The sequence below is a fragment of the Necator americanus genome, chromosome II, assembly GCF_031761385.1.
Source record: "Necator americanus strain Aroian chromosome II, whole genome shotgun sequence".
Lineage (NCBI taxonomy): Eukaryota > Metazoa > Nematoda > Chromadorea > Rhabditida > Ancylostomatidae > Necator > Necator americanus.
This window is the reverse complement of record NC_087372.1, coordinates 38,605,423-38,629,826: the sequence shown is the minus strand read 5'-3', so window position 1 is coordinate 38,629,826 and position 24,404 is coordinate 38,605,423. Positions and strand designations below refer to the sequence as shown.

Sequence of the window (24,404 nt, the reverse complement as noted above, 5' to 3'; positions counted from 1 at the left end):
ATCAAAGACTTGTACTTGACTTAAAATTATGAGTATAAGTAAATTATAAGTAAAAAGGATAAAATCACTGGCGTCCATCAATCCACTTGGGATGCGCCAACGCATTTTCTTAATGGAAGTCTGGTATCAATTTATCGACCCCGGAGGGATGAAAGGTCTGGTTTGCACTAGGGCGGTTTCGAACCCTTGACCGTGTGTGGCTACAACGGACCTCTAACCGACTGCGCCACACCCGTCCTTAAAAAAAATTGTAAGTAATTATGATTAATAACGGTTAAGAATGTGGTTCAAGATAGGATTAAGGGCTTTAATATCCTAGAATCACATTAGGTTAAAGGCCCGTACACGTCGCGTCGCGTCGTTGATCATTATATAAGTTCCGTCAGTTTTTATGTGAAGTAGTCCCATTACGCGGCTGACCGCATTGAAGCTCCGTCCGTCCGTACCCGTTTGTGGGAACGAATGAACGAGCGAACGAACGAACGAACGAACGAACGCGACCGGGCGAGCGAGCGAAGGGGATCAAGCGATCCGCGCGCCGGTTGTCCTTAAGGACGACGTACGCCCGATCCTAGATCTTTGTAGCTCGACATTTTAACGTTGACCGAATCGTTTCCAATGAATATGTGTCTGTTTTTTTCCTCCTCCTGTTTTTATCTTCCCGAACCACCTCACAATCATTCAATGAATAAAACATTTGTCTAGTTTTCTTCTCCTCTTTTTTTCTTAGGATTCATGAGACGTTTTTTTTGATTGATTGATTGATTTTAATTTTAAATTAAGCTCGCAATGATTACAAAAAAAAGGAAATTACCATCCCAACGAATGATCCTAGGAATGTAAGTGGTTTTCATTCCTTCATTCATCGTTTGGCCTTGGTCGTGGAGAATAGGACGCGCTCTTGTACCAGATACTCATTTCAACGACAACAATGTCTTCTATGTGGCTCACCATCGTATTTACTAACAAATTTTACCTAGCAAACAACTAAAAAACAAATAAATTTATAATTGTAATTTTTTGTAAGAGTATTCAAGGTTTGATAGTGAGCTTGTCCGAATTTAGGGAATTTTAGGGATAATCTCCTCCATGTGCCCTATGAATCTCCTAGTAGCTGAACTAGAACACATCTATTCTAGCATATTTAAATATCTACAAATAATATATATTTAAATATTTATAATATAATATATGTTTAAATATCCACGTATCCATGCAAGAATTCCTGAATGTATATAGTATACAAGATATTTTTTTTTGAGAATGTTCTTTTCCTATCGTTCTCGACTTCTTTTCCTTTCTTTTTTTTTCGTTTTTTTTTCTCTTGTTATTGTCGCTTGTTGATGCGATAATAACTACCATTTAATTCTAAGAAAATAAAGGGTATTTTGTTTTGATGAAGCCAATAAAAGAAGAGAATTTGCTCTTCGGATGATAATAGTGCAGGTACATATTCTTATCGGCTATTGATTAAAACAAGGAGAAATTTAATTTCCAGTGATTGGGCGGTAGTAGACGGACCCAACTTTTTCCATTTCACCTCCTCCTTTCGTTTCTTTGGTGAAATCGGGCGGAATTTGGAAACACCCAGGAAAAATATTTATATATGACTTAATATATATTTATTTATTAAAATAACAAGTCTATTCCTCTTGAGTTAGAGTTTCGAAATAAAAATAAATAAATAAGTGGATAAATGAAGTACCACAAAGGTTCAACGAGTTCAGAGGATGAATGGATGAAAAGGGAAGACACATAGATAGATCAGGTTGCATTTTTCATGGATTCTATCGATCGATGATCAAAAAACCGTTATTTATGCAATTATTCTCACCATAAAACTGGATATTTATACATTATAACTAAATTATACCACAAAGTTTAGGATGAGTGGATGGAAAGGAAAGTCATATAGATGGATTCTTTATGGATTCTTTCTATTTTTTTCGTGGATTCTATCGATCGATAGTCAAAAATCCCTTATTTGTGCAAAAAATCTCATCATAGAACTGTATATTCAAACATTACAACTAAATTATTTCCCTTATAACTCAGAACACAAAGAAAAACAACGCAATTCACGTGCAAATTGAAACAAACTGCGAATTCTGATTTGATAAGCGCGAATCGATGAATTCGGTTGGGTGGAAGCGGTGAGCCACCAGGAGAACGCTATTTCTACTTTTTTTTTAAAATGGATTCTATCGATCAATGATCAAAAATCCTTGTCATTTATGTACGTGCGTATGTACGTACGTGTGTACGTATGTACGTACGTGCATACGTGCGATGACCAGTCAGTCACGTACGAGCCGTGAATGTAATAGTGACAGATATCATGTATCACACTTCTCATCATTTGTGTTTGACATTATGCTGTCGGATGATGACTGGATGACATTTGCGCAGTCATCATCATCATCATCATCATCATCATTCCACCTGTTCCTCCCCCTTATCATCGTCGCGATCCTCATATTCTTCACTCCTCGTTCCGCGTTTTGTTCCGCTAGAATATGGAGTAGACGGTTCTGGATGTGGAGTAGTCCTCCTTCCTACTTCGGTTGATGGAAAAAATCTCAAACGATCTCCTCCCTTCTCCTCGTATGGTTTTTATCTCCCTCTCTCTATCTCATCTCTCTCTGTGTATGTTTATTTTTGTCCGGCAGACCTCTCCGGAAGCAGACGTTGGCACATGGCACGTGCCGTCGTACACGTCGTTGGTGATGATCCACATCCATTCAAGGCTAAGCAGCTAGCCAGACCACCACCAGTGTCCCACAGCTACATAACCCTCGTCATCACCGCTACTTGACCCATTTTGAAGTGTTATCCTGAAAAAAAAAAACATCAACAGACAAATCATATATGGATAGGTGTGGTGTACGTGCTGCGCGTTCTTCTTCATTTCTTCGCCATCTCATTTCTCGAATCGACATATCTCGAATGATCTCAAAATCGAACGAATTTCCATGTGTTTTTTGTTTTTTTCGACATTTTTCAACTTCTACCCCTATTTTTAGATGTTGGAACAGAGGTGGTTATGGTGATTACTAGTAAAGTGTTGACTTTGGCATTTGCCATTGTCCTACATGGTGCCGACTCACAAGGTATGATGGTTCTATTCTGTTTATTTTGTTTTTTTTTCTGTTTATCTGTAATTTTTCTTTAGTAATTAGGTTAGATTTGTAGTTTATTTATTAGTTTAGTTATTAGTTATTCATTTACTATTATACTATAATTATTTTTCTGGATGAAGAGCCATATTTTCTTTGAAAGAATGACTTGATTTTGTTGACTTTATGCCTCTAATTTTTTTCATTTGATTTTCCTGACCTACAGCTTTTTTTCATATTTATTACTTATTTTTTCATACTTTTCTTGACTTATTCTCTATTTTATTCCCATTTTTTCCTTAATTTCTATTTTTATGAGTGAATTCCAACATCCTCACTATTTACAATTGACCTTCCTGGGGCTGGGGCAGAATTTGTCCTAAAGTTATCCCCAACAAATCTACCCCGTAAATCCAACTGATTAGCCCTCAATATCCAGAACGGGGGAATCGTTGGGCCTAGCTAGCCTTAGAATAATTGGGCTAAACTCACTGACAGAAACAGTTACTGTATTTTCGTTACTGTAGTTCTGCCCAGTTCCATGAAAAAAAAAACGGTAGAGCGAAATCCATTCGAACCTCTATTTTTCGTTTCAGCTGTACAAGACGCTCAATCTGACAGATCGACGGCTGAGGATGAGGTGAGCACCACGTGCCTGGAAGATTTTCCATCTTTTCTGTTATTGTTCACGTGTTTATGTGTTTACGAATTAAGACAGGTGCGGGGGAATTTTTTCTTTTTTTACAGTTGGATAAATCACAATTTGTGGTGAAAAAGGACACACGACTACCACATTCACAGTTGACAGTTGAATTACCACGACATCATCCCTCATATGATCAGTTCATCGCAAAAGTCGTGGACATCTCCACAGGAATGTGAGCGAATATTTTCAATTTTTTTCAAAAGATTTGTTTTTAAACGGTAACAAAACGTATGCGGGGGCTCCTAGTCTGGATTTTTCTTTTCCAGCATTAATTCGAGAACTTATAGAACGTTACGATTGTTCATGTGGAACATAGGAGAACAAACACAACTTGTAATTTGAGCGTTTATTATTTTTCTGGAAGGTCTCCGGAATATATCTAGTTTTCGTTTATTTCCACGGAAAAACCTCACTATACATATATAATTGAACGAGGACTAACCGATGGGAATAAAATTGGTCCAGATCGACTTTTGACATTGTTTACAGTGAGTAGTTGAGAATTTTGTGGTTTATAAAAAAAAATTAAATAAATAAGTATGGATTTATGACGAGTACATTCAATTTTAAGCGCAAAATAACCCTGTAACTGAAGAGAATGGTGTGAATCTCAGAGGTTTTTTTTATTTTTCATAAAATCCTTCCCATTCCATGTCCTAAAGAATTTTTCTTCTGTATTTTTTGTCACTTTTGATTTAACAAATCAAGAAACCATAGATTTATGTGTTACGGTAGAATTCTTACATGGCTAACGGAGTAGTGGGTTTAGTACGTAACTTAACGTAACCATCCAGGAGCAAATCAAAGGCGCCGGATTGGATTTCCACAGTTTTTATGGAACAATTTCGTATGAAAATTGTTATAAGCGTGTTTTTTATGCTGAAAATTCACCTTTAAAATTTAATAATTTAAAATAAAAAGTTATCAGCTTGAAAAAAGTTAAGTAGCTGAAAATTTACCTTTAGGATGTTGTCAGCTTTAAAGAAATGTTAAGTGCACCATCCGTAGGAGACTATAAACACCATCCTAAGTGGGATCCAGGTTTCTGATATTTTGGATATCATTTCAATGTTTTGATGGTGTATTTCGTGTAGTTTAGTGTATGGTGGTGCATTTTAATTGTTTATTTATTTGTATTTTTTTTTTAATTCTGTAGTTATTCACCGTCCTATGGGAATTAGTAGTTTCTAAAATCGGCTGTTTTCATTTTTGCACTTTCTGGATACCCTATACTAGTCCGGAAATCCCTTTAATGGTGTTTTGACGAAGATTTTGTTTAGATGGGACCCAGATTTTCGGCTTGGGGCTGAGTACCCATGTAATAAACTGTCCCATTATTCTCACGCAATCCTAATTTTTTACAAATATAATAATAAGAATATAAATAATATATAGATTACGTTTGTGGGAGTTCGAGTCCTTCTGTAGCATTTGATCTTGAAATTTCTCCGAAGTATTACCTACCGGATGATTTCATGACGTCTACATGGAACCATTGGGAATTCTGGAAAAGAAAAATAAGGTGAACACCAGAAAAAATCCAGTGAAATTTCTATGAACACAGTCTCGACTGGTTTATTTAAACCTATGGTTAGGGAATTCCTTTTTTTCTCTCACTCTCTGCAAACGTTGTGCTAAATTTTCTCTGGAATTCTATGTATGAGTGGGATCGTGACTTGCGATTTTATTATTTACATCCTCATAAAACCGTAGTAGGTGCGGTTACGGGATGGATTTTCTATTCAAAAGTGCATGCACTTTTTCGTTATGTAAGCAGGCGTATAGAATGAGCGCTCGTTCTTTTTCTGCTGAGTTGCGGTGACATTCTTTCCAGAATGTTCTGGAATTTTCTACATGGGGGTGGAGGGGATTGTGCGTTCTTCTCGGTGCTTCAAGGTTTCAGCAGTAATTATGTGGAGTTAAGCTGTGCGAAAACATTGTAAGCTGGACCAGTTTGTTCTCAGAAATCCTGAGAAAGTCTTGTTGTGTAAAATTCAGGGGAAATCTTAGTGAGCTCTGCTCCATCTTGTTTTTTTTTGTTTTATGGCACACCTGCAGTGTGCCATAAAAGGTGTTTTCAATAAATAAATAGATAAATAGACAAATAAATAAATAAATAGATGTACGGATTTTTCCTGGATTTTTCCATACATACTTGTATTTTGATCGCATCCTCAATGTGTAACTTGGAGGCAGGTTTTTTTTTGAAACTGAGATCTCGTCTGACATGAGAAGAGTCGCAGTCCTGGATTTCTTTGGATCATTGGTACAAAGGTGGTAAATTTTTCGCTTCGATCGGAAATGTCCTAAAAAAATCTTTCTTTCTCTCTGAGAGGTCTGGAAAGGTGATTTTTTTAGCTTAGAACCTTATTTACGAAAATTACCTCAGCGGCTTATTTGAAAACTACCATGGAGTGATGTTTTTGATTTTTTTTTTTGAAATTGACATTTTTTTTTATAACAAACAATGACTGAAAAAACAAAAAATATATAGTTAATACAGTTAGTGGTTAACAATTCGTAAATAAGTTATGGAAATGTTCATGATTTTTTGATCTTTTCAAGTTTTTTTTTAAATTACGTTGCTAATTTTTTACTAATTACTAATTTTTAAATTAAATTCCCAATTCTTGTAGAGATCCTTCAATACGAGATGTGAATCGGACATTTCTGGAGTCTACCGATGGAACGGGAATGATTCGAATCCATACGCTACATCCTGGTCACAAGTACAGGTATGTGCTTTTATCCAAAATTCTATTTTCTAACCCTTTTAAATTCTTTAGGATTTGGTGAGATTTTATTATATTTTTCATCACTACTGTAGCTTATTATTTTTCTTGATTTCTCTTTCTTTTCTTTTTTTAAAACATTTATTTGTGATTTTTTCTATCTATCGTAGTGTTGATCCCGTATAGACAGATATTACATAGATCATCTCTGAGCTAGGTTACCTTAATTTTTCTTAAGAGCTTTTTTTTTCTCATTTGAGGAGGAAAAATCAACTTTTTTAAAGCGGCCTATGAAATTGTTTGTTATATTGTTTGTGTTGTTTAATTTGTTGTTGTTTGATTGTTTGAGATTGAAATATATTTGAAACTATTTAAATCATAAATCATTTTCTGTATTCTAGTGGATGCCCTATTAGTGAAATTCTGCGACTTTTACTAGTTTCATTTACTCATTTAGGATACCTCAAAGTGTATTGATTCATAGAGGGCATCCATGAGGCATCTGATTCCTCGCTTTACAAGAAAATATCGTAGAATTAATAGCAAAAGAATAAGTGGATGAAATTTCGGTCTTTAAATTTTTACACATGATAAATAAAGTGTAAAAAAAACGCGAGGATTTTTTTTCGGAATATTATTTTCTGCAACGTTAAAGGCATCACTCCACGAATCTGAGGTGGGACGGATTTTAGGTGGAGTATTTGTATACGGGATCGTAGATCAAGGAGAGCGGGGTAATTCCGTCTATTTCTTCCTAATTGCCGTAAAAAACGGCTCGGAAGATACGGCTTCGGGCGTCTCGGCGCGCTATTTTCTACAAGGAGTTCGATTAGAGCGCGCCAGCCTTGTGCACGCGCCGTATCTTCCGGCCCGTTTTTTAGGGCAATTAGGAAGGAATGGACGGAATCACACCCCTCTCCATAATCTACTATCCCGTATACGAATACTCCTGAAATCTGTACACCTCGGAATATTATTTTCTGCTACATTAAGCGGAGCCGATCATCTGAGGTCCCGTGTTTCTGGATTGCTTCTATTTGATCTTACTCTACCAACCATCCTGACTAGATTAATTACACAACCAGCGGCATTACGGTAGAGATTACCGTCACAAAGATTGACGTGACATAAATTTCAGTGTGGCCGTAATTGGCCGACAAGGTGAGAGTTCGTCGTTAATCAAGGAAGAAGCTGTGACCATGGATCCACGGACACCACATTTTTCAACGGAAAATATCGAGATCACTATGAATAATATGACATTGAAAGCGGAAAAACCCGAGAAAAACGTGCAGGTTCGTGCTTAGTGGAACGGTACGGTATGATGTAGAGACTGTAGGTTTCATTTTGTGATTTGTGTTCGCTCCTGCTCTGCTCTTCTTGGTTTGAAAATTGTGGAAAATTTAATAAAATTAAAATAACAATAATATATAGTAATATAATACGATAATTTAATGAAATTTTTATATAGGAGATAGTACTGTAGCCTACATATAAGAGTTTTTAGGACAAAATTTTAGGAGTTTTAAGAGTTATAAGAGTTTTACAAAATTTAATAAAATTAAAACAATAATAATATATAGTAATATAATACGATAATTTAATAAAATTTTTATATAGGAGATAGTACTGTAGCCTATAAGAGTTTTTAGGACGGAATTTCAGGAGTTTTAAGAGTTATAAGAGTTTTACAAAATTTAATAAAATTAAAATAATAATAATATATAATGATGTAATACGATAATATAATAAAATTTTTATATAGGAGATAGTACTGTTGCCTATAAGAGTTTTTAGGACTCATTCCTGGTCGAATACCGTCAACTGGAACCTGAACAACGATATCCAGTGTTGGAGGTGTTAGATATTCCGGAAGAAAGAAAACTGGAAGTTTACCTTGGTACTGTTCAAGGGGAAATGAGGATAGGAGTTTTTTTTTTTAAAAAAAAGTCTTTTGTAGGTAACCTAAATCCTGGCCGAGATTATCATGTGCAAGTGATTGCGGTGAAGTCTGGATTGAAGAGTAAACCATGGTCAACAACTTTATCCACAAGTTAGTCTAGTTCTTACCTGTCTTCGGTACCAATTTCTATAGGATTTTAAAATTTAAAATATTTTTTATAAATATATATTAATTACATGTATATTTACTATATATTAGATACTAATTTATAGTAAATTAATATTGTAAATGTACGTGTACATGTACATTTACTATTAAATTTAATTAATTACATTAAATTAATTAAAGGATTAAACAAATAATTTATTTATTTTTTTAGATATTTATTTGTTTTTATTTTTTATGGATAATTATTTATTTTTATTTATTTAATTACATGCATATTTACTTTATGTAGAGCAAATAGCTTAGTAATAGATTCCTAAAAAAACTTATTCCTAGAAAAAACGAGGAATCTTTGGATGAGTTCATTTTTTTCTTTCTTTTTGCGTCATTTTTCGCAGCTATTGATTCAGAGTTGATGGTTCCATAATGAATTTTTACGAATTCACGCTCGGCTACGCTCTATTTTTAACTTTCCTGGATTTTTCATCTGACTCCAATTTTTCGAAGTTATTAATATGCGGAAAAAAACAATTCTTCCTCATTTCTTTTCAATGAATATAGCAAGTCGTAGTGCATCGTATATTTAGTGGTTTGAGCTTTCTCAGATCTAAACAACCGTAGTCTGGATGGCGCAAAAAGTGATCCGAGGAAATCAGCTTGAAGATGATGTGCGTAGACCGCAGACTAGCTAGCCGGTCGAACTTCTTTATCTGATCCGATGCATCAGTTGGATCCATCTGCCGTCCAGATTTTTCTGACACTTCCTGATGTGATTGTAAACTGGCCGTACCGTAACTTTTTTTTCGCTTAAAAGCACGCAGTGCATTCGTTTCGTTGGGGGATCCAGCTATCCGCAATACGTCCTAGCTAACAAAGTTTGGGAAAAAGTTCACGGATGCGGAGACTTCAAGCCATTGTTAGGAAGAACGTTTCTATGTAAGTTTCCTCCTAGAAGTATGTAAGTAGGGTTATTTTCTAAGTTTCAAAGTGAAATGAATGAAAATTTATGAAATAAATAAATAAATAAATAAAATGTAAAAAAATGAATAAAGAAAATAGTAAAAATAATAATTAGAATAAATAAAAGTATATATAAATAAATAAGGACTTAAAATACCAGCGCTGTAAATCTGAAATCAAATCAAATTTACAAATCAAGTCAGAGAGATCAGTTCACTCAACGAAGCTACCCTTTACACCTATAGAATTGATGGGATGAAAGCGCGTGGAATGGATATGAAAATATTCTCAAAAAACCCTTTAAATCCATACGAGAAGGAAATCCACACTACGAGCTTTCATTTAGCCAATCCTACGGGTATGGAGCGTCGTTGGGTAAATTGATCCCCAAGATCCTGGTTTTTTGCGTTTCCGCTGCATCGCTTGCGAACTGCGTTCTGGACAACATCTATTTGTGTATTTGTGGAAAAATCCAATATCGAGGATTTTATTGAAAAAAGAAAATTGTCTTTGAGCTCTCACAAAACAAAAATGCAACCCGAGTGTTTTCCGTACTTTTTGATATGAATTTTTATTTTTACTTTTTTTTGCTGTTAGTGCTAATCATTCGGTTTTTCTTCTCCGGAAAAATTGATCCCAGTTGTCCAAGCTTATTTTTGACATGGTTTCCTAAACTGCGCACACCGCAGCCAACAACAATTATTTTTATTACTATTTTTTATGATCCTTCAATTTTTTCGCGATACATTTTAGTGCCAAGCGCAGTATCAACGTTGACAGTATCCGAAAATGACACCACATGCTTGACGGTCGAGTGGGACCTGCCCTCAAGTAGCGGTGCTGACTCGTTCATACTTCGTTACGCTCAGCTTCACATAGGCGCGAAAAATACGGTAGGTTTTTCGAGGTGGCACAACTCAGCCATCACTGAAATATGCGATTTATTATATATTTTTATTATATATTATTATATGGTATTTTTATACAGGTTACATTGTCGGAGAAGGATCGCTCGATCCATCTTTGTAACGGGATCTCACCAGGAACCGTTTACACTATCTCATTAGCGGCAAAGAAGCGAAATATCGTTTCCGAGGAGAAGTCAGTGACCTACGCCGTACGTCCGTTGATGCCTGTTGGATTTAAGGTGAGGATTCTGATCTTCAAACACGTGCAGTGATCTCCGATATGATTTTCCATGATTTCCAGGTTTTCCCGGATATCACCAAGGGAAAGTACCGTTTAACCGCTGAACTGTCCGCCGAATCGAAATACGATGGATGTCATGTTACGGTCGTCAGTGAAACTTTGGAAAAAGTCGAAGCAGATGGGGAATTGAGTGATGATAGTGAAAATAAGAGGTGATTCCCTTCTTTTCAGATTTTTGTTTGATCTACCATGCATAGAAAAAATTGGTTATTTTGCTTAATTCAAATTTTCATTATGTTTTATTATTATTTTTATTATGTTGCTGTTTTTTTTGTCACTTTTATTCAAAAGTTCTTGTTTCCTTGGATATTCGAGAGCGAAGAGGTCTGATTTCTTTCTTTTCATTTTTCTATGTTAGTATTTCCCGGCGTTAAGAACTCTGTCTTTATTTTCTTTATTTTTCTTTTTGTTTTTTTTTCAAAAAAAAGGAATTGAAAAAGGGTATTTTTCTCTTTCTCTCATTCTGTTATAATTTAAATTTCTTGGAGTTCCTTTTCAGCTGTTCCGTACTTCTCTCACTAATTCCTGGAGAACGATTCGAGTTCACAATTTCAACAATTTCGAACAATGTCAGTAGCTCAAAACTTCATCGAAGTGTCGTGCTTTCTCCAGCATTCGACATGTCTGGATTCGGACTTCATTTGCAGGTGAGAAATTTCATCCTGATAGAGTTGAAAGTGGAATAAAAGAAAAAGAGAAAAATAAAAAAGGATAAATGTCAAGAGGAAGTGGATGAAGGCGCTGATGAAATGAATAAGAATACCGTACTCTTAAATGGTTGTTGGGTCGATGAATAGAGAATCCGGAATGTTTCCATGACGTTAGTCCTTTATTGAGGATCAAGTTCCTATTTTCCTAGAAGAAAAGAACTTTTTAATTAATTGATTATTATTCATTACTATTCCATTATTATTATTTATTATTATTTAACTTTAATTTTTTACACTGCTCTACTACTGCTTTTGCTATTTTTTTATTTTCATGAGCTATCAACGAAAAATAGAAAAAATATGAACTGAATCAAATAATTTATAGGAGTCAAAAAACGGGATTGAACTCACTTGGCCTCAAAGTGATGTCTTTATGTCAAGGATGAAAGACATTTGGAACAAGGTGAGAGCACAAAATCGACTAGTTCTTCCTGAAACAAGCAAACTTTTCGATTATCAGCCACCACATATTTATTATTACTTATTTATTTGTTTATTTATTTGTTATTTTACAGGTTGTGGGACTTGAGTCAAAACTTGAAATGCGTCTTATTCCCACAAATGCGGTTGGGAATGGAAATCGACTGAGCGGTGACCCATTCCATGCCACACCGCTCGTCTTCGGTGCGCTGACAAAAGGATCTTGCTATAAGGTTTATAAGACTTTTTATATTTTTTTTTAAAAAACATTATCCTCATTTTGATCCTGAAAATCCATTTTTCACAATTTCCAATCTACTACTCGGGCCTGTTCCAAGCAACTGTTAGGTAACTATGTGTTTAGGGTTTGTCTCTGGACCTCTCCACCCATAATTCCCAAACAATAACCGTACTTAAATAAAGTATAGCGTAGCATGCTTAAATAAATTAGTAAATAATGCGGTTATTTTATTGATTTATTTTTTGAAAATAATTTTGAAAATTGACAAATAATTTATTTTATTTTATTTTTGTTCCACGCTTTCTGGCCTCAAATGACAACAATAACCGTTCCAAAATGCGTATGTTTTCTTGATCTATTTTTTTTTTAAATTTTTTATTTTATAAGTTATAATTTATTTTAATTTGTTTCCACTGTTCCTCCCTTTCTGGCAGCAAATGACAACAATAACCGTGTTAAATGCGAATATTTTATTTTATTTATCTTTTCGGATAATTTTATAATTTGTAATTTATTTTAATTAGATAATAATTAATTATTACTAGTAGATTTTTTGCCTTTTAGTTCTGTTCTAGTGCTAGTGTTCTAGTTGTAAGGCTAAATAAATAAAATGTAAAAAAAATAAAAATAACAAAAATAATGATTAAAATAAATGAGAAAGAAATAGAAATAAATAGAAATAAATAAAGAAATGAAAAGAAAAGACGTGAAATACCAGCGCTACAAATCCAGGGATCAGAGCGATATTTGCTTCTCGAAATAAAATCATTCGTTCCGAGAACTCACAACTTCCTCCTCTTACTTTTCCCTCAAGTTTTTCACTCGAATGCCGAATTTCTTCCGCGTTGATGTTGACTAACAATACGAGCTGGTCGAACTTGTTTTGAAGATCCTAGCCCGATAATTATCAACAGTTGCTCATCTTTATGTGATTGACAGATTTAAATAATAGGACCCATGTGATTTGTACTATAGGGTAATGGGCAATTTTTTTTCTCTGTGAAATAGTTAAAAATAGTCCACTAAAATTCTTTTTTAACTGAAAATTTTGTATTTTTCCCGAGAAATTGGCATTCAACACACGATATTTTTGGGTAAATTCTGGTGAATTCGTAAATTGAATATTGAAGTTTTAAATATTAGTCTACTTTTTCCCTGTATATATATAAATATATTATAATTACTACGTAGATGTAGTAGAATGCCGAGTAATGTGCATATTTAATTTCTATTCAATGTATAAACTCACAATTACAGTAATCTAAAGAAAAAAAAAGAGGGGCGGTAATTGTAGCGGGTGAAAAAAGGTTATGTCTGGAAAAAACGCGGGTTTTACGCAAAATTTTTGACACGTGATATTTTTTCCTGAAAAATTTCTTTCTCCACCATAATCGGGGGAATTGGGAGGGACATTTGTAAAAAAAAACTGTTTTTTTTTTTGAAATTCCGACTCCTTTAGATTTAGCGCATCAAAAGTAAAATTTGAATTAAAAAAGTAAAGCGAGCGGGAAGAGGATGAACATCAAGTGATTTCAAACTCCTTTTCTCCCAGTCACTGGAAATTTTCCCACCATGAATTTCGATGGAGGATGGAGTTTTTAGGATGGATTGATTTTTTAGTGTTGCTCTGACGAGAAGTAGTTTTTGATCGTTCTCAACTAATCCTGGAAAACCCAAGAAATCGTACAATTATTGCAAATGATTTTTATCTGCTAGTCACGCTCAAAAATAGAAAAAAAAATATAAAAACGGATGGAAAGAACAGAAAAGGAATATTTTACGTCTACATGGAATTTTTTTTCTTCCCTAATTATCGTTTACAGTAGAGTTTTTTTGAGTTGAACTCGCGGTCCTACTGTAATGTCGCCAAACATAATATTCTGGATATAATGATGATATTTATTTTATATGATAATATAAACAATATAATATAATTATACTAAGTCTTATTTATATAGTTTGAACAATAATCTAATTATATAGTTTTTTATTGCTTCTAAACCAACATCAAATTGTATTATACTAAATAATACATAAAATATTTTTTTTGATATTGGTTGATAATTCGCGAATTGTATCATTATATAATATTTCAAATATAATTTAATATTGGTTGAGGATTTATAATAATTTACCGTATCTCGTGCATGAAAATGTTACAGATTCAAATTTTCACCGTCACCAAGTCTGGAATTGTGTCCGAGACAAGATTCAATGAGCATTTCCGCCTGTCCGCTCCACCGGTGAACGTATCTGTTCATGGGATCACACGAACCTCGGCTACACTTCATAGTTCCTTCATATCCGCGGTGAGGAGTTCATCGATAGTTGCAGTTTTATTTTTTTCTGGAAAAAATCAACGCTTAATAAATTTTTTTTTCAGGAAGAAGCTGATGGTGAATGTTTTTTAAATGTTGTGGTGTTGGATATGCATTCGCATGTGGTTCTGGATAAAACTCTGCGTACACGCTCGAAGTCGTTACCGAGTATAGAGTTGAATGGGCTGCGTCCTTTCCATAAGTACACCGTAAACAGTAAGGTAAGAAATAAGGTATTTACGAATATGTTTACAAGAAATAAACATGTAAATATAAGTAATGCAGTAGAATCGCTGATTCTTCGACTGAACATGAAAAACAGATCGCGGATTTGTGTTTTTCCCGGCTTTTTTTTTACCCGTAACTCGTCTCAATTTGATCTCTGTTTGGGAAATCTGGACAGGAATTCTCCCCAAATCCTGAACTCCCTATACGTCGTATAATCTACAGAATTCTCATCCTCAGAATTTCCTGGAATGAAGAAAGCACATAAAATGCAAATATAAATGTCAATATGAATCTTTTCTTTTAGAACACAGTTTTCGTGAAAATTTCCGTTGTTGGACTCTCCAGAATAAGTAGTAATATTTTTGAAATAGTTTGTAAATATCACAATAAAATTTCAAATTTTCCTAACAAATCCATGAAGAAAATCAATAAGAAACTCATGATGTTTCAATTTATCAGACGATACAACTTCTTACATCCATAGAATTGATTTGCTGTACTCGTTTAAAGTGGATTTCGTAGATTTTGCAGGCGCGGATAAGTAGTTGCATGAAAACTGACGTCAATTTAATTGTTTTGCCCTTAAATGCACAACACTGAACATTCTAGGTGTTGTTAGAGATCTTTTTCTTAAATAGTTAGGATAAAATTAGTGAAACTAAATCGAGCTCAAAACAAATCTGATGCTTTTTGAATCGACTTGGATCTTTTTGAAAAAAAATAGAAAAAAAAATTATTTTTCTGGTCAGATTAGTGCGTAATATAATATGTTCACTATATTACAAGTTATGAGAAAATTCTGCCATTTTATTTTTGTATTATTTTTTTTAAAAATATGGAAAACCTGATATTTTAGAGCAAAACCTTAACAAAGGAAACCATTTGGGTTTTTGATTTTTTTTTATTTTAGAGGAGGATTTGCTACGGTTCCCTAAAGCGTTTGTTTGGCTTTACTTAAATTTTTTAGTGGAATTTTTTTTTACGGTACCCTGGAGCTTTTGTTTGCATGTGTGTGTCCCAGTGAAAAACGTTGACAAAATCTGTGTAATCAATAATACAAAAAATATAATAAATAAATAAATATAACAATACAAACACTATAACCCTGGAATAATCCTTCATAAGTGTCGATCCTTGCAGGTCACGTGCCCTTCCGGTCCGGCTGACTGCTTACCGGCTTCACGATCTATGCGGCAGTTGACATTCTCCACGATGCAGGATCGGCCAGGACCTGTTCTTTCGCTTACGGGTAAAATATTTTACCTGAAATTACCCATTTACAAAAAGGATTAATAGGATTACAATATAGTACTGTACAAAAAAAATAGCAACTTCTTTCCAGTTCGTCCACTTAATCCGTACTCTGTCCAGTTAAGTTGGCTCCCTCCGGCTTTACCGAACGGAATTTTGACCCACTACATCGTCGACGTACAACCAGAGGTATCCGAAATATTTTCGGAATATTTCCATCTGCGCTCATCTCATGACTTTTACCACATTTTCTCATTTTTTTCCAGACCGATTCCACAACTCCACGATCGTTGAACGTGGGAGTAGGTACGGATCGAGCGGATCATTTTGTGGAGACTGTTATTGACGGACTTTCTGGAGGAGAACGGTAATCACTCTTCTTTATATTCTTAAAAAAAAATTGGTCCTTATTTATTCTCCCCGTGTAACTTGGACTATATTAGGTATAATTTTGTGGTACGTGCAGTGACGGAAGCCGGATCTGGTGATCTGCCAGCAAATCCTCCAGATCCCGTCCTAATGCCGATTATGGGTAAGATAATAGAATATATTATTTTGTTTTTATGTCACGGATGTAATTTCGATCAGGAGGGGCAGTGCTTTGTATTTTACAAATGATTTTTAGAATGGAATAATTATTGAAATGATCATTCATATCCCCTGAAGAAGTAAACACAATAGAATTTCCTTCCCAATAAATTTCCCAATAAAATTACCTATCTTACCTCGAATTTTCCCTCAAAATTTGCTAACTGGAGTGGTTTTATTTTTCCAAAATTCCATAAGGTATTTCTTCGATTCGACTCCATTTCCCACTTATTTTTTCCAGTACTCTTCTTTTTTCTCTTTTTTTTTATCAAACTAATCGTTACATTAATTAAATGATAAGCTTTTTCTTGCAAGAAAAGAAATAAGAAATGACATTCTCCGGTCTGAATCTTGGGTTCCTCAAAGATTCTTAAGGAAGAGCTTAGGAAAAGACGGATAATGAGAATAATCGAAGAATGATCTCCAAGTATTCATAAATTTTAAAATTTTTTTTTGTTTTTTTTATTATGGGGGTTTTCCTGACTTCAGCATAAAACACTCACTATCAGGATCTTTTCGAAATCATTTCCATAACTCAATCCTTGTAAGAAAAGTTTAATAGCTCAGGAAGTAACCAACTATTTCCATTTATAAATTTTCGCTCATCTTCTTTTAATATCTGATTGAATTATTAATACGATTTTTACTCTCCTGCCATACTAGAACAGTTAGCAAATCCTCTATGCGTTGTTAATGTACATAGAATAGCCTGAAAGCCTGAAAGTTGTCCTGAATTTATTTATTGTAGCTGGAAAATATCTTAATTTTATTTAATATGACAATCAATGGTAACCCTGATTGATTTACAGTTTTAAAGTGATGATTCTGAGATATTATTACTCTTTTTAAGTGAATTTTTCAAAAATTCTCAAATTTTCGTATAGATAAAACTCCGGAAAAGCTCCTGAAAAGTTCTCCCTGAAAAAGGTTTTTTCTTTCAGCTCCTCCACGAACAAATTTGGTCCCCAGTGTTGCTATGGAATCCATCACCAGCCATTCTCTAACAGTGAAATACTCTTCGGCAATGTTCAATCCAAAACATGGGAAAATTTCCAAGTGAGTCCTATAGTCGTTCAAGGAACCCTCCAGGGGAACAAAAATTTCTCATTCAGATATGCCTTGTTGGTTGCTGAAGTGACTGAGGATGGTCAGGTCAGTGAAACGTGGATGAATTCGGAAAATGTCACTTATGTGAGTTTTTTTTGATTTGTTGAAATTTCTCACTATATGTTTCCTTATAATTTTTTCTTATTTTTTATATTTTATGCTTATATTTATAGTGTTTTATGTTAACATTTTTCTTTTTCGTATTATGCCCTTATATTTGTTATACTAAAAAATGTAAATTTAAAAAATATAAATATACGTGTATTTATATTTTTTATATTTACATTTTTATTTTTCGTATTATACCTTTATATTTGTTACATTATATACGTGTATTTATAATTTTAGATCTTTCCTTCATTTGTTTAAATTTCTTAATGTATTTTTTCTTAAAAATTTCTCTTTATTTTTATATTTCATGCTTATATCTATTGTGTTTTATATTTACATTTTTAGTCCCATATTATACCCTTATATTTGTTATATTATATACATTTATTTATATTTTTTAATATTATTTGCTTATATTTCCTTCCAGACATGGATGCAAGTGCAACGATTTGATGTCTGGCCTTTGTACACGGCCGTCGTGGACGAGTCATCTCCTAGCTCCCAGTCATCCGGTATCCATAGTCAGGTGAGTGCAATCCGAAGTAATATCGCCCAGCTCACCAAATCCTGTTTTCCACGAAGGAGAACTTGTGTGTGTGTGGGACCTCGACCCACCCTCAACAATCATGTAAAAATAATGAGCGGAAGTAATTGAAAACAATCGCGCGTCATCCGGAAACGACAACGTTTCCTCCGTCGCTGGCACAAATATTTACACTTAGATACGTTAGATTTTGTGCTAAGCATATGGCGACAATAAATCAGTGACGTGGATGGATTCGAGGTGACATTGCGATAAGTTCACTCGACTCTGGCTTCCCGGTAAACAATGAATCCACAATCACACAGCCTTAGTGGCTTCCTGGCCCTAATGGCATCCATAATAAACACTAACAATTGATTTTGCCGTAACGACAGTGATTATATTAATAATAAATTTTAAATCCTTGAAATTTCAAATCCTAGCAAAATAACTTTAAAGGATGAAAATTGAACTTCAAAACGCTAAAACAGAGGATGAAAAAAATTGAAATAGCGGTAAAATTAATCTCTTGGACATGAGTGGATAGAAATTTGTGGATTAGATATGATATACGCTTAGAGACGTATCCGTACCCATGTGATACGGTTTTTTTTTGTTTAATTGAGATTTTAATTGATTAATTTGATTGATTAATTTTCTGATTTGATTGATTTTGATTTATTGAGATTGAGAAGTTCAAAAAATCAAAAGAAAAAAGAGAAAGAAGGAAGAATCGATCTACGAAGTGATGAAATCAATATTCTGGACATGATAGTCGACGGAGATTTACGGATTTAATATGTTGTACCCCTTAGAGACCATCGTAAGCCGGTGCATTATGGTCCTTTTTCCTTCATTTTGCTTTTCTGTTTTAATTTCCCTACTTTTTTTCCGGATTCACACTTGTTTTCTGTTCCAATTTTCCGCCACCAGTAGAAAAAATACAAATTGAATCGATATTTATTTATCAAAAAAAAAAAATACTTAATGGAGCTGCTAACCGCTCTAACATATCTATTTTTTTCACCATAACGATTAAATTAATTTTTTTTACCATAACGAGTTGATATATTGTGCCTCATTATGTAATCTCAGTACCTCAATAACACAGAAGCATGGGAAAGTGGCCCGAAACGCGAAATTAAATGTATTAATTAAAAATTAAACGCTCATATAAAAAAAACTATATGTAATAAATATGGTATGTTCACAATGAATACCGTAATTGCACAAAAATGGTGGTCCTTGTTTCTTGTGTCCGGCTAAGCGCCACAATGATAGGAACACTGGCGCCCCGTTGTTTTCGTCCAGCCGGAGTGAAAGAGATTCCCAGAAGGTCACCGTGTTTTACCTTGAAATTTTCGCAGCATGACATCGATGGAAGGGGGGGGGAAAGCGATGGTGCTATTCTTCTGCAGTACGGTAGCCGCTACTATTGTAGTGAAATCAAATGCAGATTCATTTTTAAGAATTCATTTTATTCCTATTATTTTTGTGCATCTATATTTATTATATTCACTATTTTATTTTTTATTTTGCATTTATTATTATATTATTTTTTATTTGTTATCATGTTATTTGTTATTTATTGCGTTATTTGTTATTACATTATTATTTACTTATTATTATTTATATGTATGCATTTATTTATTATGCTCAATGGCTTGCCAAAACAATGTGGCTGTGTATCTATATTTATTATTTTCATTATTATATTATTTATTTTTTATTTATTATTGTATTATTTTTTATTTGTTATTCTATTATTTATTATATTATTTGCTACTATATTATTACTTAATTCTTATTTATATGTATCTATTTATTTATTTATTTATTACGCAAAAAAAAACAATGTGGCAAGGTTGAACATCATATAAAAATTTTTAATTTAATTTTAAATTTTAACTTTAAAATTCTATAAATAAACATATGTATATATCCAATTCTATTTTTGTGTATCGCTATGGAACTGAGAAAAAATTGTAGTGTTTGCTCTGCAAACATAAAATCACATCACGTCCCACGTACGAAAAACATTCATTTTGGATCTGTTTTGTTGGATCGAATCCACGTCTCTCGTATATCCTATTTATTGTACAAATTTACAGTCTTTTATGACATACATAGTGTGCATAATTGAGGGCATTCCATTCAAAATCGATCACTAGGGTCCCATTGTGATTGTCAATCTCTTAAATAATTATTGTTTTTGAAGGATTTGTGATTTTATTTGTCCTGACACAGTCGGAACTAAAAGAATTTGTGGAAATCTTAACAGAAACTATAAAATTTGGTTTTTTCTCTGACCTTTGTTTTTCCACATTCCACTACCGTATCCACATGTGCATTTAACTTCTGCAGTTTTTTTTATTTTTATCTCAACGAAAACGGAAAAATAAAAATTAAACTACACGTTCTGATTCATCCGAAACCGTCATCTTATGGTGACTTTTCGAATGGAAGTCAAAAAATCAAACATAAATTAATCATCAATTAAATTATAAAAATAATAAATATAATCATTAAACAATGAAGATGATGAAAAAAGGAAATTTCTGAAAACCCATAAAAAAAACAGTTAAATTTAAAAGAATTTCGATTGTTTCGAAGAAAAAGACACTAGGTTGCGGGGATGATGATAAGAGAGCTACGGAATCTACGAGGATTCAAAAATATAGAGCACTCTGTGCTCCAGAAGACAATCTCTGGATCTCTGGACCTTATTTTGATATTAAGCAGCGCAGCGATCACTATTAGATCGTGTCTACTAAGGCAGAAAGAAATCTAATAATCGCCTGTATTTATTTTTATAATGATTTATGCATCTTTGCTCTTCTCGTGCAGAAAGTTCCTTCTTTCCTCTTTTTTTTCTGACCCAAAATAAAAGAAAGAAAATTAAACAAGGCGTGGGTGTAGTGCATTCGGTAAGAGGTTCAACTGTCGCTGTTATCGCCGTCAACGGTTCGAAATCGCTCTCGTGCCAACCAACATTTTTATTCTGTACAGAGGTTGATAAATTGAATACAGGTTTCTGTGAGTGGTGAAAAACCGCTGAATTGACATAACACCGGCTTGCCCCCACTTTATTGTTATTATTATTTATTATTTATTATTTATTATTCGAGTGCACAAAACTGAATTGAAGTGAAACGTAGCCGTATCCCCCGAACCCCCTCCCCTCCTCCCCGGGGATCACCGTGCTTTCAGCATTTCATGTGAAAATTCTGTAATCGCAAAGAATTTCCCCGTCCCCCCCTTGGCCAACTATTATGCACCATAAATCTCCCTTATAATATTTTATAAAGAATTTTTTCTTGCACGGGGCGAATTTTATATCGCTCTTGCAACGGATTAATAGTGCGTTGAGTGCGACGCTTTTTCCGGCGCTTTCTTACGAAAATTAATTCCGTCATTCTACTGTAGTCGCCGTTCGGAGGAAAAAAAAACGGTGCACTCATATGAAGTCGCCCCACTTAATGGATTAACACCTACACTTTCCGTGAAAATGGCAATTAACAATCGGTTATTGTTCTCTTTTAGTAATTAATTAGGTTAATTTTTATAAAGAAAAGAAATCGTAAGCGCAGTTATTCTCGGAGACATTTGTTTCCAATAAGAAGTTCTTAAATGAATTCTTAATCTTTATTTCTTAATTGTTAAATGTGGAGGTATTGAATAAAAAAATCAATAAGAAAATCTCAAAAAATTAAAAAATTAAAAATTAAAAAAATTAGGTTTAATGCCATGTAAAAAGATGAGAGTACTGCAGAAATTCTTTGTCATCCAGAGCTGCCGCGGAGTGGAGAATTTTTTGGTCTTTTCCAACTAATTTAGAGTTTTTTTTTTCGTTGAGAAATCCAGTAAAAAGAGCCCTATAGAAATTTCCCAGGTAAACACCGACCATTTTATTGACAAAATAGTTTTTTTTTTCAAAAAAAGAAATTAATTATGGTTGTAATAGTTAGTAATATCTTAACTTTATGATTAAATAATTTCATTGACCTCTAGTTACGGAGGGAATTTTTTCGATCTACTTTTTATACTGAGCAGATAAGCGAGGGATTTTCAAGGATGAATTGTTCTGTGGACAAGGACAAATGGATCCAGAAAAATCCAAAATCCAGAGAGCGAAGGATTTTCAAGAATAATATGTCTTGTGGCTGAAAAAATAGTTGCAGAAAATCTTGCTCCACAAATCTTACTCCATTATATTTCAGTCCGTTGGTGTCGATCAAACTTGTGAAGATCTTCCGGCTGATACGGTGTGTAATGGTCCGTTGAAATCTGGGACAAATTATAAATTTAAGCTACGTCTGTTCACCGCGCCAAATCTCTTCTCGGACACGAATTTCAGCGACGTTGTCAGCACAGGTGCGTTTCATGTGTGTATGTTTGTCGGTGTGTGTGTGTGTGTGTGTGTGAGTGTGTGCGATGAGTCGTTTCCGATCTCCGCGCCTTCCGATATTTTATCGCCTGGCCCCGCCGGCTGTCATTCAGTCATTTCCGGTCGGGCGATTGTCTCCCGTCGTCGCTCGCCATCAAACCATCCGTTCGTTTCTTTAAACGCAGTTCAAACGAATAGCGTTTGTTCAGCGACCGCAGCGCCGCAACGCAGTTCCTCCTCCCCGAGTGATCACATCCGCTGGGAGCAGTCTCGGATTCCCGGTTGCGGCCTTTTCCATTCACGGATTCTTTTTTTCTCGCTTTTCCTATTTGCTGAGAATCCTTTCTACAACTTTTACGTTGTTCCCTGTTTTCTGTCACCCTGTTGAGTCGGGGAAAGAAGGAAGGCGATGTGGCGAACCCGCCCGTCCGTTCGTTCCGGCTCGGTCCGGCTCGACTCGCCGCTCGCCCTCCCCACGCCCACGCACGCGCTTGCTTTGTTGACATAGAGAGAGCAGCACGATGACCGTCAGTCGACGACGACGACGACGACGACAAAACAACGAAATTCGAGCACGCCGTGCTTGTGTGCGAAGCTAAAAAAAACCGGGCTTGTTTTTTTTTCCCCCAAGGGTCATATTGCATCTTTTTTGCTTGATGGGAACATATTTCTCCGGAATCTGCTTACTCATCACTTTTCAAATTCCACCACAAAACTTTTTTTCACCATCGCATCATTCACCGATTTTCATCTCATATTTCTTCGAATTTTTTTCCTTCCTCTGATCTATCCGATTTTCTTCGTGAATTAATTTCACGGAAAGAAATTACCGTGTCCCATTGATTGCGTACGTGTTTGCGGTGAACTCATAACCGAGTTTTTTCTTTTCTGGCACAGCACATACACGCGACACACATCTTTTTTTTTTGAAAATTGTAATGTTATTCGAAACGATATTCTGGAAAGGTCACCAACTATCCACGGCACAAATTTCCAGAAAGTTCTTCGGGATTCTGGCGAGATGGATAATTTTTTTGTTTTGTTGAAAACCTCATCTTATAGAAAAATGAAAAGTGAAAATTTTTGATCTGAATGATATCGGAATCGGTATAGAAGAGAAAAAACTCTCTGAAAACTTTTCAACTAAATAGGAGCTTTTTTTTCCAGCGCATACACGCGAACACATCGTTTTTTCCTGAATTTAATGTTATTCGAAAAAACATTCCCTTTTACTAGATTTTTAATTGCTGAAATATACATTGATCTCATTTATTCCGGAGTTTTATGGAGTTTTTTTTTGTCCTGAAAATTCTACAATTTTATGATATTAGTTGTTAATGACATGAGGGGTTTACGACGGTCATATCCTAGAAATTTCCACATATTTCTTGTGCATTTTTCTGGACTACGTACATTCAAATGTACGTCTGTAGCCTCGTATTGAGCGGGTTTAGTTTCCTAGGGATTTATCTTTGTAGAACAATTTTTTCTATAAGATTTAATTTAAACTCCATTTATTAATTTTTATATTTGAACTTAAAAAATTTGCAATATTTTTTTAAGTTTGCAGTTTAAGTTTTTTAAGTTTTTAATAATTGCAAAAATTGCAATAATTTCCCTTTTACCCGATTTTTATTTTCTTGAATTTTAAAATTTAGTTATTTTTTTAAAATGTTTTCTTGTTTCGCAAATTACGTAGTACCGTTCATATTCGTGTTTTTTTCTCACA

At 34.3% G+C, this 24,404-nt stretch overlaps 1 protein-coding gene across 1 annotated transcript in view; it reads left to right on the top strand.

Moving 5' to 3' along the window:
• Positions 1 to 3,043: 3,043 nt before the first annotated feature.
• RB195_020758 (uncharacterized protein) overlaps positions 3,044 to 24,404 on the top strand; it is a gene marked incomplete at both ends in the record, with an annotated part of 47,164 nt that continues 25,803 nt past the window's right edge. Inside the window, 23 exons of the mRNA XM_064189210.1 lie at positions 3,044 to 3,110; positions 3,713 to 3,756; positions 3,864 to 3,994; positions 6,459 to 6,557; positions 7,693 to 7,849; positions 8,352 to 8,454; positions 8,515 to 8,607; positions 10,336 to 10,475; positions 10,571 to 10,729; positions 10,792 to 10,943; positions 11,291 to 11,438; positions 11,827 to 11,904; positions 12,017 to 12,154; positions 14,325 to 14,471; positions 14,546 to 14,701; positions 15,849 to 15,957; positions 16,051 to 16,148; positions 16,226 to 16,326; positions 16,403 to 16,491; positions 17,489 to 17,603; positions 17,660 to 17,738; positions 18,193 to 18,291; positions 22,509 to 22,662. Of these exons, the coding sequence (XP_064045091.1) occupies positions 3,044 to 3,110; positions 3,713 to 3,756; positions 3,864 to 3,994; positions 6,459 to 6,557; positions 7,693 to 7,849; positions 8,352 to 8,454; positions 8,515 to 8,607; positions 10,336 to 10,475; positions 10,571 to 10,729; positions 10,792 to 10,943; positions 11,291 to 11,438; positions 11,827 to 11,904; positions 12,017 to 12,154; positions 14,325 to 14,471; positions 14,546 to 14,701; positions 15,849 to 15,957; positions 16,051 to 16,148; positions 16,226 to 16,326; positions 16,403 to 16,491; positions 17,489 to 17,603; positions 17,660 to 17,738; positions 18,193 to 18,291; positions 22,509 to 22,662 (2,656 nt within the window). The remainder of the gene's footprint in view (positions 3,111 to 3,712; positions 3,757 to 3,863; positions 3,995 to 6,458; positions 6,558 to 7,692; positions 7,850 to 8,351; positions 8,455 to 8,514; positions 8,608 to 10,335; positions 10,476 to 10,570; positions 10,730 to 10,791; positions 10,944 to 11,290; positions 11,439 to 11,826; positions 11,905 to 12,016; positions 12,155 to 14,324; positions 14,472 to 14,545; positions 14,702 to 15,848; positions 15,958 to 16,050; positions 16,149 to 16,225; positions 16,327 to 16,402; positions 16,492 to 17,488; positions 17,604 to 17,659; positions 17,739 to 18,192; positions 18,292 to 22,508; positions 22,663 to 24,404) is intronic.